Source organism: Nicotiana tomentosiformis, chromosome 9, assembly GCF_000390325.3.
Source record: "Nicotiana tomentosiformis chromosome 9, ASM39032v3, whole genome shotgun sequence".
Lineage (NCBI taxonomy): Eukaryota > Viridiplantae > Streptophyta > Magnoliopsida > Solanales > Solanaceae > Nicotiana > Nicotiana tomentosiformis.
In genome coordinates this window covers 35,430,675-35,444,607 of record NC_090820.1, presented here as the reverse complement: position 1 = coordinate 35,444,607, position 13,933 = coordinate 35,430,675, and the positions used below count along the sequence as shown (strand labels likewise).

The 13,933-nt window shown below is 35.6% G+C and overlaps 1 protein-coding gene across 1 annotated transcript; it reads left to right on the top strand.

Annotated features, from left to right (window-relative positions):
* Positions 1 to 5,883: 5,883 nt before the first annotated feature.
* On the top strand, positions 5,884 to 10,740 carry LOC104086103 (pentatricopeptide repeat-containing protein At3g06920). Its single transcript, XM_033653379.1, has 3 exons — positions 5,884 to 6,200; positions 7,076 to 7,189; positions 7,925 to 10,740. Exons 2-3 carry the CDS (start codon positions 7,165 to 7,167, stop codon positions 10,660 to 10,662), a joined length of 2,763 nt encoding a protein of 920 aa, XP_033509270.1. The 5' UTR covers positions 5,884 to 6,200; positions 7,076 to 7,164; the 3' UTR covers positions 10,663 to 10,740.
* Positions 10,741 to 13,933: the final 3,193 nt, after the last annotated feature.

The following is a 13,933-nucleotide window of genomic DNA, read 5'->3' as shown; positions in this document are numbered from 1 at the left end:
AGTTGCTCAAACTGAAATCGCAACTCTTCCCTCTGAGAGGGTGGAATATACTTGTCCAGGAAAATACGGGTGAACCTGTCCCAAGTTATGGGAGGAGAATCTGCTGGTCTGCCAAGAACATAAGACTGCCACTATCTACGGGTTGTGCCCTTTAGCTGAAAAGTAGCAAAGTCTAATTCTTGAGACTTCAATATCCTCATGTTGTACAGTTTATCCTTGCACCGATCAATGAAATCCTGGGGATCCTCATGTCGCTTACCCCCAAAGACAGGAGGATGTAGTCTAGTCCATCTGTCTAATAGTTTTTGAGGATCAGCAGCTGTAGCTGGCCTGGGCTTAGGTGTAGCTGCTGCCACTGGCTGGGCTCCACCCATGGGTAGTGCACTTTGGGTCTGATATACAGCAGTTGCATGTCCGTGAGCCTGTGCGGTAGGGGTCTGTGCTCCCCCGCCCACCTGAAATGTGGCTGGGTCTGCCGGAAATAAACCGGCCTGAGTCATATTGTCCATGAACCGCAGCATACGACCCATGACATCCTGAAATCCCGGTGCAGATGTGAAATCCACAGGAGCTGGCTCTGTCATATGTACCTCACCATGTTCCTCAACAATGGGGTTCTCTGCTAGACCCACTGGCTCCTTAACTGGAACAGTCATGGGACGTACTCGCTCTCTACCACGGGCTGTAGCCCTCCCTTGGCCTCTGCCTTGACCTCTAGAAACTGGGGGAGTAGCTATTCCTTGGTCTGGAACCTCATTAGAGTGTGTTCTCACCATCTGTGAGAGAATAAGAGAAGGATATTTAGTACTACATCAATTCCATAATGGAATATGAAGAAAGGTAGTTTCCTAACACCCTATAGCCTCTCGAAGATAAGTACATACGTCTCCGTACTGATCTGTAAGACTCTATTAGGTCTGCTCATAACTTGTGAGACCTACGTGAACCTAGTGCTCTGATACCATGTTGTCATGACCCAAACTCACCTATAGGTCGTGATGGCGCCCAACACTATAGCTAGACAAGCCAACTAATCAATTAAACATATATCGATAAAATTTAAATCCAAGAAAAATAATAAGACACCAAATTCTACCAATGTGTATGCCAAGACCTGGTGTCACAAGTGTATGAGCATCTAGTAGATTATACAAAACTCCAAATACTGTCTGAAATGAAAATAGACAGAATTAAAAAAAATACAAGAAGAGGCACCGGTAGCTGCAGGACGGCTCAGAAAGGCAGCTCACCACTACGCCCCTGGATAACGAGGATGTGAGATGATAGGTCCTCCACTAGTACCTGCCTCAGATCCTGCACAAAAAGTACAGCAAGTGTAGCATGAGTACGTAAATAACGTGTACCTAGTAAGTATCAAGCCTAATCTCGAAGTGGTAGAGACGAGATGGCCGACTTTAACACTCACTAAGGGTCAACAATAATAAATAGATTAAATTATAATTATTTAAATCAACATAATTCACAGAGTTAACAATAATTTTATTTCATTAGCATAAATAATAAAAAATCCTTCCAAATGCAACAATTTCCAATCTATTAATTAAATCCTTCAATTCCAATAAATTCTCAATTTATCAAATAGCTTTATAAGCAGCAATAAACTGTCCAAGTATCGTGTAATTATTATTATTATTAAGCATGATTTCTGCCGAGGTCGTACGGCCCGATCCAGAGTGTCGTGTACATTGCCAAGGGACGTGCGACACGATCCATAGATGCATCTATCATGCCGAAGCATTCGGTCCGCTCCACAAGAAAAGAGAACATTTTCTTATGTACCTCCAGAAAGAGAGTATATTCATTATAAGATAAATTCGGGAGGATGAACAAATTCTTTTTAACAATTAATTAATTTACATAGAAAACTAAGCATATGAGATTTCCATCCTTATATATATATATATATATATATATATATATATCAAATAATATTAATTAAACAAGGAAAACAATTTACACAAGTAATTCATGCTTTGAGTCCTAAACTACCCGAACTTTAGCATTTATAGTAGCTACGCACGGACTCTCATCATCTCGTGCGTACGTAGACCCCACAATTAGAACCAATTATTGCTTTAATTACCTATGGGGTAATTTTCCCCTCACAAGATTAGATAAGAGACTTACATCGTCTTGCTCCAATATAATCTACTAGTAGACCCTTTCCTCGATTATCCAACTCTGTCTAGCTCGAATCTAACCAAAATAATTCGATACAATCATTGAAATTTATAGGAATCAATTCTATAAGAAAATACTACATTTTCAATAAAAATCCCGAAATTAATTAAAAATTCATCTGTGGGGCCCACGTCTTGGAATCCGGCGAAAGTTACAAAATCCAACAACCCATTCAATTACGAGTCCAACCATACTAGTTTCACTCAAATCCTACTCAGAATCGATACTGAAACCTCGAAAATTCGTTTCTATGAGATTTCAAAATTTTTCCAAATTTCAATCTTAAAACACTAATTAAATGGTGAAAACAATAATATATTTGTGTATATAGACCAAATCCGAATTAGAATCACTTACCCCAATATCTTTCCTTAAAAATCTATCCAAAATCGCCTCTGCTCAAGCTCCAATTTGTTAAAAATGGCAAATGGCCGAATGCCCTCTTTTATAAATCTGCCCATGCAGCCTTCGGAACTGGGCCTCGATCGTGGCTTCGATCACAGGCTCGAGCCTGGACCTCGGTCATGGCCTCGATAATGGTATCTAGCCTGGTCCTTCGATCATGGCCTCGATCCTGGCATCAAGCCTGGGCATTCGATCATGGCATCGAGCCTGAGCCTTCGATCATGGCTGTCGACCCGGGCTCGATCCTGAGCCTCATTCTTGGCTTCGACCCTGGCTGTCGACCTTGGGCTCGATATCTGGGCTCGATCACAGCACAGAATATTCAGCAGAAGAGAAAAATTGCAATAGTTTTTTAAGTCCAATTTTTGATCCATTAATCATCCGAAACTCACCCGAGGCCCTCGGGACCTCAACCAAATATACCAATAAGTCCTAAAATATCATACGAACTTATTTGAAACCTAAAATCATATAAAACGACGCTAAAATGACGAATCATGTTCTAATTCAAGCTTAATGAAATTTAGAATTTCTAACTTCTACATTCGATGTCGAAACCTATCAAATCAAGTCCGATTGACCTTAAATTTTGCACACAAGTCATAAATGGCATAACGGAGTTGTGAAAATTTTCATAACTGGATTTCAACTCCGATATCAAAAAGTCAACTCTCCGGTCAAACTTCCAAACTTAAATTCTTATTTTAGCCATTTCAAGCCTAATTTAACTACGGACTTCCAAATAAAATTTTGAACACGCTCCTTAGTCCAAAATCACCATATGGAGCTGTTGGAATCGTCAAAATTCTATTTCGGGGTCATTTTCTCAAAATATTGACCGAAGTCAAACTTGGCCTTTTTAAAGCCAACTTAAGGAACCAAGTGTTCTAATTTCAACCCGAACACTTCCAAATCCCGAACCAACCATCCCCGCAAGTCATAAATTATTAAAAGCACATATGAAAAGTTTTATTTTAGGGAACATGGTTCTAAAAGTCAAAATGATCGGTTGGGTCATTACATATTAAGTAAGCACTAGTAAATATTTGTAAAGCAATGTCTAAGATTCTCAAGTTGTAATCAGAAAGCCAATTTTTGAAAGACTAAATATTTGAAACTAAGCCTCAATAGTTTCTTTAGAAAAATGAAGATTGAAACTATTTTCTTATTAATCTGATTCAAAAAGATTGACACGTTACTATATTTTCTTATGGAAAGCTTTTATAGCCACACAAATGCTACTGTTTATTTAAGGTCATCTCCAACCCACCTCCATTGTTACCTCCAAACTCCATTTTGGAGTAAAAAATGGAGGAATTTTGCTCCAAACCAGTTGCGAATTTGCCTCCATTTTCATCCACTCCATCACTATTTCCTATTATTATTATTATTATTATTATTATTATTATTTATTATTTAACCCTTTTAATTTATCATATTATATGTACATAATTATGTTTAGGTAATATCTTTATAATATTAATTTTATATCTTAATTTTGGAGTATAATTTTGATAAATTAATTTTCGAGCATATATTATTTTTATGTAAAATTATAAGTTAAATTTTATTATAAGTTATAATTGTATAAAAAAATATATAATAATCCAAAAATAAAAGGTGCAAATATAAGATACAAGATGTTGCTAAAATTGAAAAGTGAAAAGTGAAAATTAAAAAGGAATATTCGTTTTGGAGTAAAAAATAGAGTAAAAGTTGGAGTTAGTTTACTCCATTTTGGAGTAAAAATTTGGAGTGAAGGGTTGGAGATGACCTAAGACCACAAATTTTAAAAGTTTTATAGCCTCACAAATATTATGGTATATTTAAGACCATAAGTTATAAAAACTTTTGGAGTAAAAAATAGAGTAAAGGTTGGAGTTAGTTTACTCCATTTTGGAGTAAAAATTTGGAGTGAAGGGTTGGAGATGACCTAAGACTACAAGTTTTAAAAGTTTTATAGCCTCACAAATATTATGGTATATTTAAGACCATAAGTTATAAAACTCTTCTTCCCTTTATTAAACTTTGTGTCAAATCAACTAAGACAAACAAATTAAAAAGAGGGGAGTATTTTTTTCAATTATATTTTGAAAAGTTTAATTTTTTATCCTTATAAATGGTATCAGAGCCAGGTATACTTAGGACAAGTTAGGTTTGATGATGTCTTTAAGCTCTTTTTCTTAAAATAGATTAGATTTGTCTGCAAAATTTTAATGTATTGAATATAAAAGTGTTGCTACAACATCCTGCTTAATTTGTAGTTTGACTAAAAAAAATTTATTAAATTACTTGAATACCTGATGTTGCATTTATTATTATTTTCGTTAGTGAGATACCTCATCCCATTAATTTTTTCTTATAAATTCTGTTGATATCATTAGAGTTGCCTCTTGGTTAGAAGGATTTATATAAATTCTATTTTATAGGCAATTGCAGCTTTATCTCAATCACGCCGAAATAAGTCAGTTATTTTTTTTTTCAAAAATATAATATATTTGAAATACTTTTAAATTTATATAAAAATTGGTGATCCTTATACAAATAATGGCCTTATAACCATTTTTATTTCTTTATTTGACCTTCAAATAGCCAATTACATATTGATTGCTTTAGCTTGCTACAATTAGTGAGACATTAAATTATGTAATATTTTCTCTTACCAAAAAGTGTGTGCTCGATAGAATTTTTCACCATTCAATATTTACTATATTCATTTATTTATATTAATCTTACTTTAAATTTCTCTTCCATTATAGATTTTGTATTTAATTTTGTACTGCCAATTTAATTATCTAGATGAAACGATTCATTAAATACCATCCTAAACAAGCACACTAAATTTAATTTAATTGAGCGACTCAAAATTGGTATGCATGGCAAAGTTAACAAAGAAGTATCTTAAGTTATTCACAATTAACTAGAGAAGAATTTGTAGATTTTATACTTTAAAACATGTTAAATATCGTAAATTAAAATTTTAAAAGTTTACAACAACAATAACATATTAAGTGTAATTCCTCAAGTGGGATCTAAAAAGGTAGTTATACGCAGACCTTAAACCTACCTTGTGAAAGTAAAATACTGTTTCTGATAAACCCTCAACAAAATTTAAAAAGTTTATTAAAAAATTATCATACTCTAAAAAATTTAACTAATAAGTATATATAATACACATAACAACAAAATGTGATGTATTGACCATGTCATTTTTTATGGTAAATGGAATATACATTATGGACTTCACTTCGCCACCCCTAAAAATTAGATTGAACACAACATAAAACACTTGGTTTAGTACCAATAGTTGGTAAAAACCAAGATCTTACATCGGACTCCAGTTTATGTTTTTACACTAATCACTCTCAACTAGATTTTGACCAGATTATTGAAGTGAAAAACTCCTCACCTGGTAACTCTATTCATTTAGCTCCTTAGAGCATAAACCCTAACATTGCTAAAACCCCTTTCTGATATAACTTCATGGTCCATTTAGTTCTTGGGGTGTTAAAGTTCTTCACCCCAAAATCCAAATCTTTGTGGTTTTTCATTTTTGGCTCCTAACCAGCAACTATTTGAGCTATCAATCAGAGGTATAATATGTAACAAGTTTGAGTCTTTCTTCTCCAATTCTTGCTTTTTATTTTTCCTTTGTTTTTATCTGATTCTCTATTTGACCCAGGAAAAACCATCTTTTTTTTTATAGCCATACACCTAATAAATTAGTCTTTTGTAAATTTAGTTGCAACCCGATTCTTGTTTTTCTTTGTACTCTAGAATTTTCAAAGCTTCTTACTTGGAAGCCAGGTATATAATAGATTAATCTCTTTGTTTCAAATATTTAGTTTTAATTCAGTTCTTGTTTTGCGGTAGATTCTCCATTGGAGCCAGGAAAGTTTGGAACTTTGATAGCCCAGCAGTGTTGTCAAAGGCTCATTTAAGGCGCGCTTAAGCCCTGAAGCTCAGAAAAGCTCAGGGAGGGCGCTTTGCCTCGCTTAAGCTGCGCTTCAGTGTAGGCAATGCACTATGGGGTGTGCCTCATTGCCCATGAGTTCTGTCTTGAATCTAGTGGTACTAAACAACAAATATTTTTGGCAAATAAGTGCATTAGTTGTTGAAGAAAAATTAGGAATGCGTTTGTTTCCTTCTTCTTAAATGAAATATGTATTTTTATTTTTTTCCTTAGTTGCACCTTTTTTACTAAAGTCCGCACTTTAATTGCTTGTTGTGCTTAAAGCCCCAATCGACCTGGAGCGCTTTTTGGAGCTTTCACTTTTGACAACAATGTAGCCCAGAACATAAAGAATTGGTCTTTTGTGTCAAAACTTTAGTTGTAATCTATGTTAAAACACTTCTGCGGGACTGTTGAAGGATAGTTTGATTAATTACCTACAAAAAATAGATTTTATTTGCAATCTGTTTGTTGTCTAATACCTAGTTTTATATGTTTTATTTGTTTTTGTTTCAGGTTGAGATAATTTTAGGTCAAGACTTTTCGATTTGTCTATTTGGCAGGTTGAGAGAATAATGACATAGCCTCAGCTGCAACACACTAGGATGAGGTTGCAATTGATTAACAAAGGTAACCCAATTACATTTTTTGTTATAAGTCAGATGTAACCTAATTTTTTGACTGCTGTTCCTTGGAAAACTGGAAAGATTAGAAGCATTTCTTGTCCAGTGTTGCTTATTACCTTCCATTGATTGTGAAACATTTTCTTTGTTGCTGTAAAACCTTGTGTGTATCTCAGCTATAAAATTTTGATCTTCAAGTACCTACATGATGCATTAGTTGGGATTAATCTATCGTAAGCAGTTTTTAGCACATAAGTCGGAGCAGTACTGATTGCTGGCAGTTCTGCTGATCTTCTTATAGACTCCATTCATGTAAAAATTACCAAAGACAACTTATTGAATCCAGTTGAACAGAATGCATATAAGGATTCATATAGCCAACCTCAACTAGATAAGGATTGAGCGTAATTATTGCTGTTGTTGTTTAAGTATCTGCATGATGTTATTGATTAGCTTTAAAGATTACTTTTTTGTTCAAATTTACTTAAAGAACTTACCTACATGATGGTTATTGATTATGATTTAATGATACTTTTTATTCACTTAAAGAACTTGGAAAAAAAGAAACAAATTACATGGTGAAGGAAGGGAGGGGGAGGGGTGAATGCGTTCGTCTAGATGCTTTTCCAATAGTGAGTACTTATCTTTCTGACAGCCGGGAGTATTTATTTCTTTGTAGCCTTCTTTTCTTTGATTGCAGCACTATATCATAGTTGCTTACTCTTTTTATATTCTGCTTTAGGATTGCGATCTCAGTACGATTTAAAAAGCACCTCTGTATTTGCTAATTGCAAGAGGTTCTCCGTTTCCAATAATGGATATTCCAACTTGGATAGACCTGTCAGTTCCTTCATTCCAGAGAGGAACCCTGAATTTCCAAACAGATCGGAGAATGTGCAAAATGGAGTAGATAACGTGCATGGGTGGAGCGAGGCCTTTTCAAGCAAATTGGAGGGTGTAAGGCAAGCAGTGGATAATGTTTGCAAGATCTTGCAGAGTGGTCCTTGGGGACCTTCCGTGGAGATTGCTTTATCTAAATGTGATGCAAATCCTATCACTGAGTTGGTCACTGGAGTATTAAGGCGGCTAGACGATGTCAATGTTGCATTAAACTACTTCCGATGGGCTGAGAAGAAAACTCTCCAAGCACATTGTCCAGAAGCATATAATTCACTTCTCATGGTAATGGCCAGGAGTAGAAATTTTGAATATCTGGAACAAATTCTGGAAGAAATTAGTCTCGCTGGATTTGGCCCATCTAACACTGTATCGATTGAGTTGGTTGCAGGCTGTGTAAAGAAGCGAAAACTGAAAGAAGCTTTTGATATAATTCAAACCATGAGAAAGTTTAAGATTAGACCTGCATTTTCTGCATATACAACTCTAATAGGTGCGCTCTCTGCTGTTCAAGAACCTGATCTCATGCTCACCCTCTTTCATCAGATGCAGGAATTAGGATATGAAGTAAATGTACATTTATTCACGACAGTAATTCGAGCTTTTGCCAGGGAGGGCCGAGTTGATGCTGCTCTCTCCTTATTGGATGAGATGAAAAGCAATGCTTTTGATGCAGACATTGTCCTCTATAATGTTTGCATCGACTGTTTTGGTAAGGCTGGCAAAGTTGATATGGCCTGGAAATTGTTTCATGAGTTGAAGGCGCATGGTATTTTGCCTGACGACGTGACATATACCAGTATGATTGGGGTTCTTTGCAAAGCTAATAGATTGAATGAAGCTGTAGACTTGTTTGAGCAGTTGGAATTCAACAGGACCGTTCCATGTGCATATGCTTATAACACCATGATCATGGGTTATGGATCTGCCGGAAAATTTGATGAAGCATATAATTTGCTCGAGAGACAAAGACAAAAAGGATCCATACCAAGTGTGATTGCATACAATAGTCTTCTTACTTGCCTTGGGAAGAAACAAAGAGTTGACGAGGCATTAAGGATATTTCAGGAAATGAGGAAAGATGCTGCACCTAATCTTTCGACCTATAATATTCTCATAGACATGCTCTGCAGGGCAGGGAAGCTTGATGGTGCGTTAGAAATTCGTGACACCATGAAGGCAGTTGGCTTGTTTCCTAATGTATTGACTGTGAATATAATGATCGATCGTCTATGTAAGGCTCAACAACTTGATGAAGCTTGTTCTATCTTCGAAGCTATGGATCATAAAGTTTGTACACCGAATGAATTCACATTTTGTTCTCTGATAGATGGCCTGGGTAGGCAAGGGAGAGTCAATGATGCATACAGACTCTATGAACAAATGTTGGATTTTGATCTTACTCCTAATGCCATTGTCTATACATCTCTCATTAGGAACTTTTTCAAGTGTGGAAGAAAGGAAGACGGCCACAAAATTTACAAGGAGATGGTTCGCCGAGGAACTTCTCCTGACCTTACCCTCCTTAACACTTATATGGATTGTGTTTTCAAAGCAGGTGAAACAGAGAAAGGTCGGTCTATTTTCGAGGAAATCAAGACTTGGGGATTCACTCCAGATGTACGGAGCTATTCTATACTAATCCATGGCCTCATAAAATCCGGCTGTGCTCGTGAGACATATGAGCTTTTCTATGCAATGAAGGAACAGGGGTACGTGCTGGATACTTTTGCTTATAATACTGTTATAGATGGATTTTGCAAATCAAGTAAAGTGAATAAAGCTTATCAGCTGCTTGAAGAGATGAAAGTAAAAGGTCTTGACCCGACTGTAGTAACATATGGTTCTGTCATTGATGGGCTTGCCAAGATTGACAGACTTGACGAAGCTTACATGCTTTTTGAAGAAGCAAAATCTAAAGGTATTCCATTAAATGTGGTTATATATAGTAGTCTAGTAGACGGATTCGGTAAAGTGGGTAGAATAGACGAAGCATATCTAATTATGGAAGAATTGATGCAAAAAGGCTTGTCACCAAATGTATACACATGGAATTGTTTGCTTGATGCATTAGTGAAGGCTGAGGAAATAGATGAAGCCCTTGTCTGCTTCAAGTCGATGAAGGAGTTAAAGTGCACTCCAAATACTTTTACTTATAGCATCATCATTAATGGTCTCTGTAGAGTAAGAAAATTCAATAAAGCATTTGTATTTTGGCAAGAGATGCAGAAAGAAGGGTTAAAGCCCAATATGATCACCTATACAACCATGATCTCTGGACTTGCGAAGGCGGGAAATGTATCAGAGGCTGATAAACTATTCCAGAAATTCAAGGGTAAAGGAGGTTTACCAGATTCTGCTTGTTACAACACTATGATAGAGGGGCTAAGCATCGCAAACAGGGCGATGGAGGCATATGAGCTATTCGAAGAAACACGATTAAGAGGATGTAATATATATACCAAAACTTGTGTTATTCTTTTAGATGCATTACACAAGGCAGAATGTCTTGAGCAGGCTGCAATTGTGGGTGCTATATTGAGAGAAATTGCAAAATCGCAGCATGCTTCAAGATCTTTATAATGTTTAACATAGGTACTTGTCACAATAAATATTTTTCTGGTTTCATAATTCAAGGATTTCATCTTCTTTTATTTCTTATTTATTGGTCAAACAGTTGCCACATTACATGTTTCTTTTTTTCTTCTACACACAGCACACACACACACATGTACACATATATAATTATATTTTATTGTCATTCTCTCTGCTGAAACTCCAAAGCCATTGCCGAACTGGAAATCAGAGTCGCAGAACTACTCCTGTATCTGTAGTAGCTTGACTACCTGCACACTTGGTTGGCATTTTTAAGTGCCTGGTTCTTGTTTGGTTTAGTCTGACATTGATTCTTAGTATATATTAAGGACTTTGACTTGGTTGAATGATTACTTGTTTCAGTCTTGAGGCGACTTGGATGCTTTTATCTTGGCTTTTGCTTATTATATTTGTGAAAATTATGTGTTTATCTTGGCTTGCTTATTATGGATAATCATGTCTAAGGAGATTTGAAAGGTCTTTTTCCTCACTTGAATGGAAGAATGAAAGAGAGAGTCAATTGTATTGTTCCTTCTCATACTACCGATAGGGAAATTCTTACATAAGCCTAAGGAGACCTTTGTTACTGGGGAGTATCTAATTTTACAAAGGGGCAGTACCACTAAAATAATCTTGAAACATTGACCGAGTTTTTTTTATTTTTATGAAGAAATAAGTTTTCATTAAAGGCATCACAAAAATTTACAAGAGTGAAAAAGGTGACTGCTCAGATACAAAGATTAATTTATAACTAGAGAGCATACACCTTCCAAAAGTTGTTCACACCTAGATACAGGAGATTGGTTAAGCCAGCTAAATAAATCCATTAAACATTTAGAGAGTATGATTTGAAGTTGAGATCCCATCAAAACACCTACGGTTTCGTTCATTCCATATACACCAAAAGATTGAGGCAGGTACACCATTAACCATGTCTTTTTGATGGGTTTTCCAACTTTCCAAGAGCACCAACTTTCAGAGGCATCTTTGATGGAGCTAGGCATGACCCAGGCTATCCCAAAAATTGTAATGCAAAAACAAATGTCTCACACTCTCGAGGTTCATTCTGCACATGTAGCATCTATTTACAGTCGGGATGCATCTCTTACTTAGATTGTCTTGGGTAAGAAAATCTTCATACAAAGCTAGCCAGCAAAAACAGATCACTTTGGGAGGTAACTTTGTCTTCCAGATTAGCTTCCATGGCCAGTTATCAATCAGTTCTTTGTTGGAGCACAAGAGAGCATATCCTTGCTTGACTGTAAAATCACCCTTGTCCGAGTTTTATACCCCCTCATAACTAGATAATTCTTTCATATTGGATAAATATTGTATATTTGGGATCTTACATAATATTTTGGACATTAAAATCAACTTTAAAATCAATTAGAATTGATTCTTTCTTTTAAAACCCTATTCCCCCACAAACTCTTTAAGATACCAACAACTATATATCTAGTGTAGTGTATTTTCATAAATGGGGTCCGGAGAGGGTAGTGTGTATGTCATGTGTCCTTCATCGCCGAAAAGATGGTGTATTCTTCTTCAGTTTATTAAACCTAATTTTTCTTTGGATCTCGATTGAAGTACACTCCTTTACTCTTTTCTATAATTTTATGTTTTACATCTTTAGGAAATAAATTAAGTAATATATATACATCTAAAGTTTCTTCTTCTCTTTTTCTCAATGTCTGATGTGTCGTGAAGCTTGGGATTCAGAGTACTTAGAGAGAGCAATATATGGTAAATTTTCAATCCTAGAACAATTATATGGTGTTATTTTAGAATATTGTATTGGTTCATCATAGGTAAACCTTTGTTCGTACTTAAAACTTTTGTTGGTTTGACAAGATTTAGTTAATGCTGTGTATGGAGGGGTATATGTTAGTGAAAATTTCTTACTTGATTAAAGTCGACATTCTTCACTTGTTCGATTAGTAAACAGTATCAAATAAAGATCATCAAAGTTGGTTTTACTCTATGCCCATTATTCTTCCATGTGTGAAAAAGTGAACAATTTTCTTTTGTTTTGTTATTATTTTTAGTGACATTGTACTCAAAGAAATTGCAGTATCGCAATGAGAATACCAAAAATGAAGAAAAATACACTTGCTACCACATTTGTTAGTACGTAGATGATCTACGCTTTGTCATTTTTCACATTGCTTTATATGCAACTTTGTAGATGATCTTATAGTATAAATTTTTTTTATACTGCCAATGCTCTATGCTTTATGTGGGTCCCTCCTTGCCAAGGCATACGCTAATTTAATCATTTTAGTAACACAAAATATTCTATTACTAGATTCGAAAAGAAATCAAGATTAATTGTGGTGATGAAAAACGTGGCAGACAACCCTTCGGGGTTGCCCAGTTGGTTTGGAGGGCGGTCATCCATACGGATGACCTGGGATCGATTTCCCCTCAATGCCTTCTGCGTTGAACCTGTCGCACAGGGCTTGTCTAGTGCGGTTTACCTTCCCTGTATGGTTTGCAGGCTATTACACAGGGGGCACAGGGAGATTTACTCAGTGCTCACCCGAAGGGCAGAAGCTGATTGTAGCGGCTGCGGGTTTCCCCTCTTGACCAAAAAAAACGTGGAAGGCTTGGTCAAGTTTGCACATAGTTTCCTCAAACCTTGGTCATGTCCATTACATTTTCCATAAATACGAACCTTGGTTTCAAGAACTACACAATGTCCATGAATACTTCAAGTTCGTTTATTTCTCGAATCTTATAATAAGATATTTGTGTTACTAAAACGATTAAATTCGTTGATGCCTTGGCAAGGAGGGCTTCATAATAGAGTACAAACCTTTTTAGTTTGAGTTTAGTTCCGTGTATTGAAACTATAAAAATAATAATACTATAGGGTCACCTACAAATTACAACGCAGTAGGTAAAGCAATGTGGAAAATAATTAGGCAAGCGACTAAAACATATGATACTGACAAGTATAAAATTTCTATTTTTAGTCATTGCAATTTCTTTAATTGAGTACAACTATAATTTGTAATGCCGTTGACATCCGTTAGTTGCATAAATGATAAATGATGTTGTATGTCATATTTCATCAAATATTTCTAGGAAAAATACATAAAAACCCTCCTAACTATGACGTTTTTTCAAATATAGACACGGAAACTTTGCAAAGGTCCTAGTACCCCTTGAACTAGTTGAAAATGAAATTAATAACCCTTTTATGTTTACGTGAGATGCATGAAATGAGGGTGGATTGGAAGAAAGGAAGATTAATAGC

Coding starts and splice junctions, on each gene's coding strand:
- LOC104086103 (XM_033653379.1), top strand. CDS start 7,165: ATGAGGTTGCAATTGATTAACAAAG. Junction 7,190..7,924: donor GTTGCAATTGATTAACAAAG/GTAACCCAATTA, acceptor ATTCTGCTTTAG/GATTGCGATCTCAGTACGAT.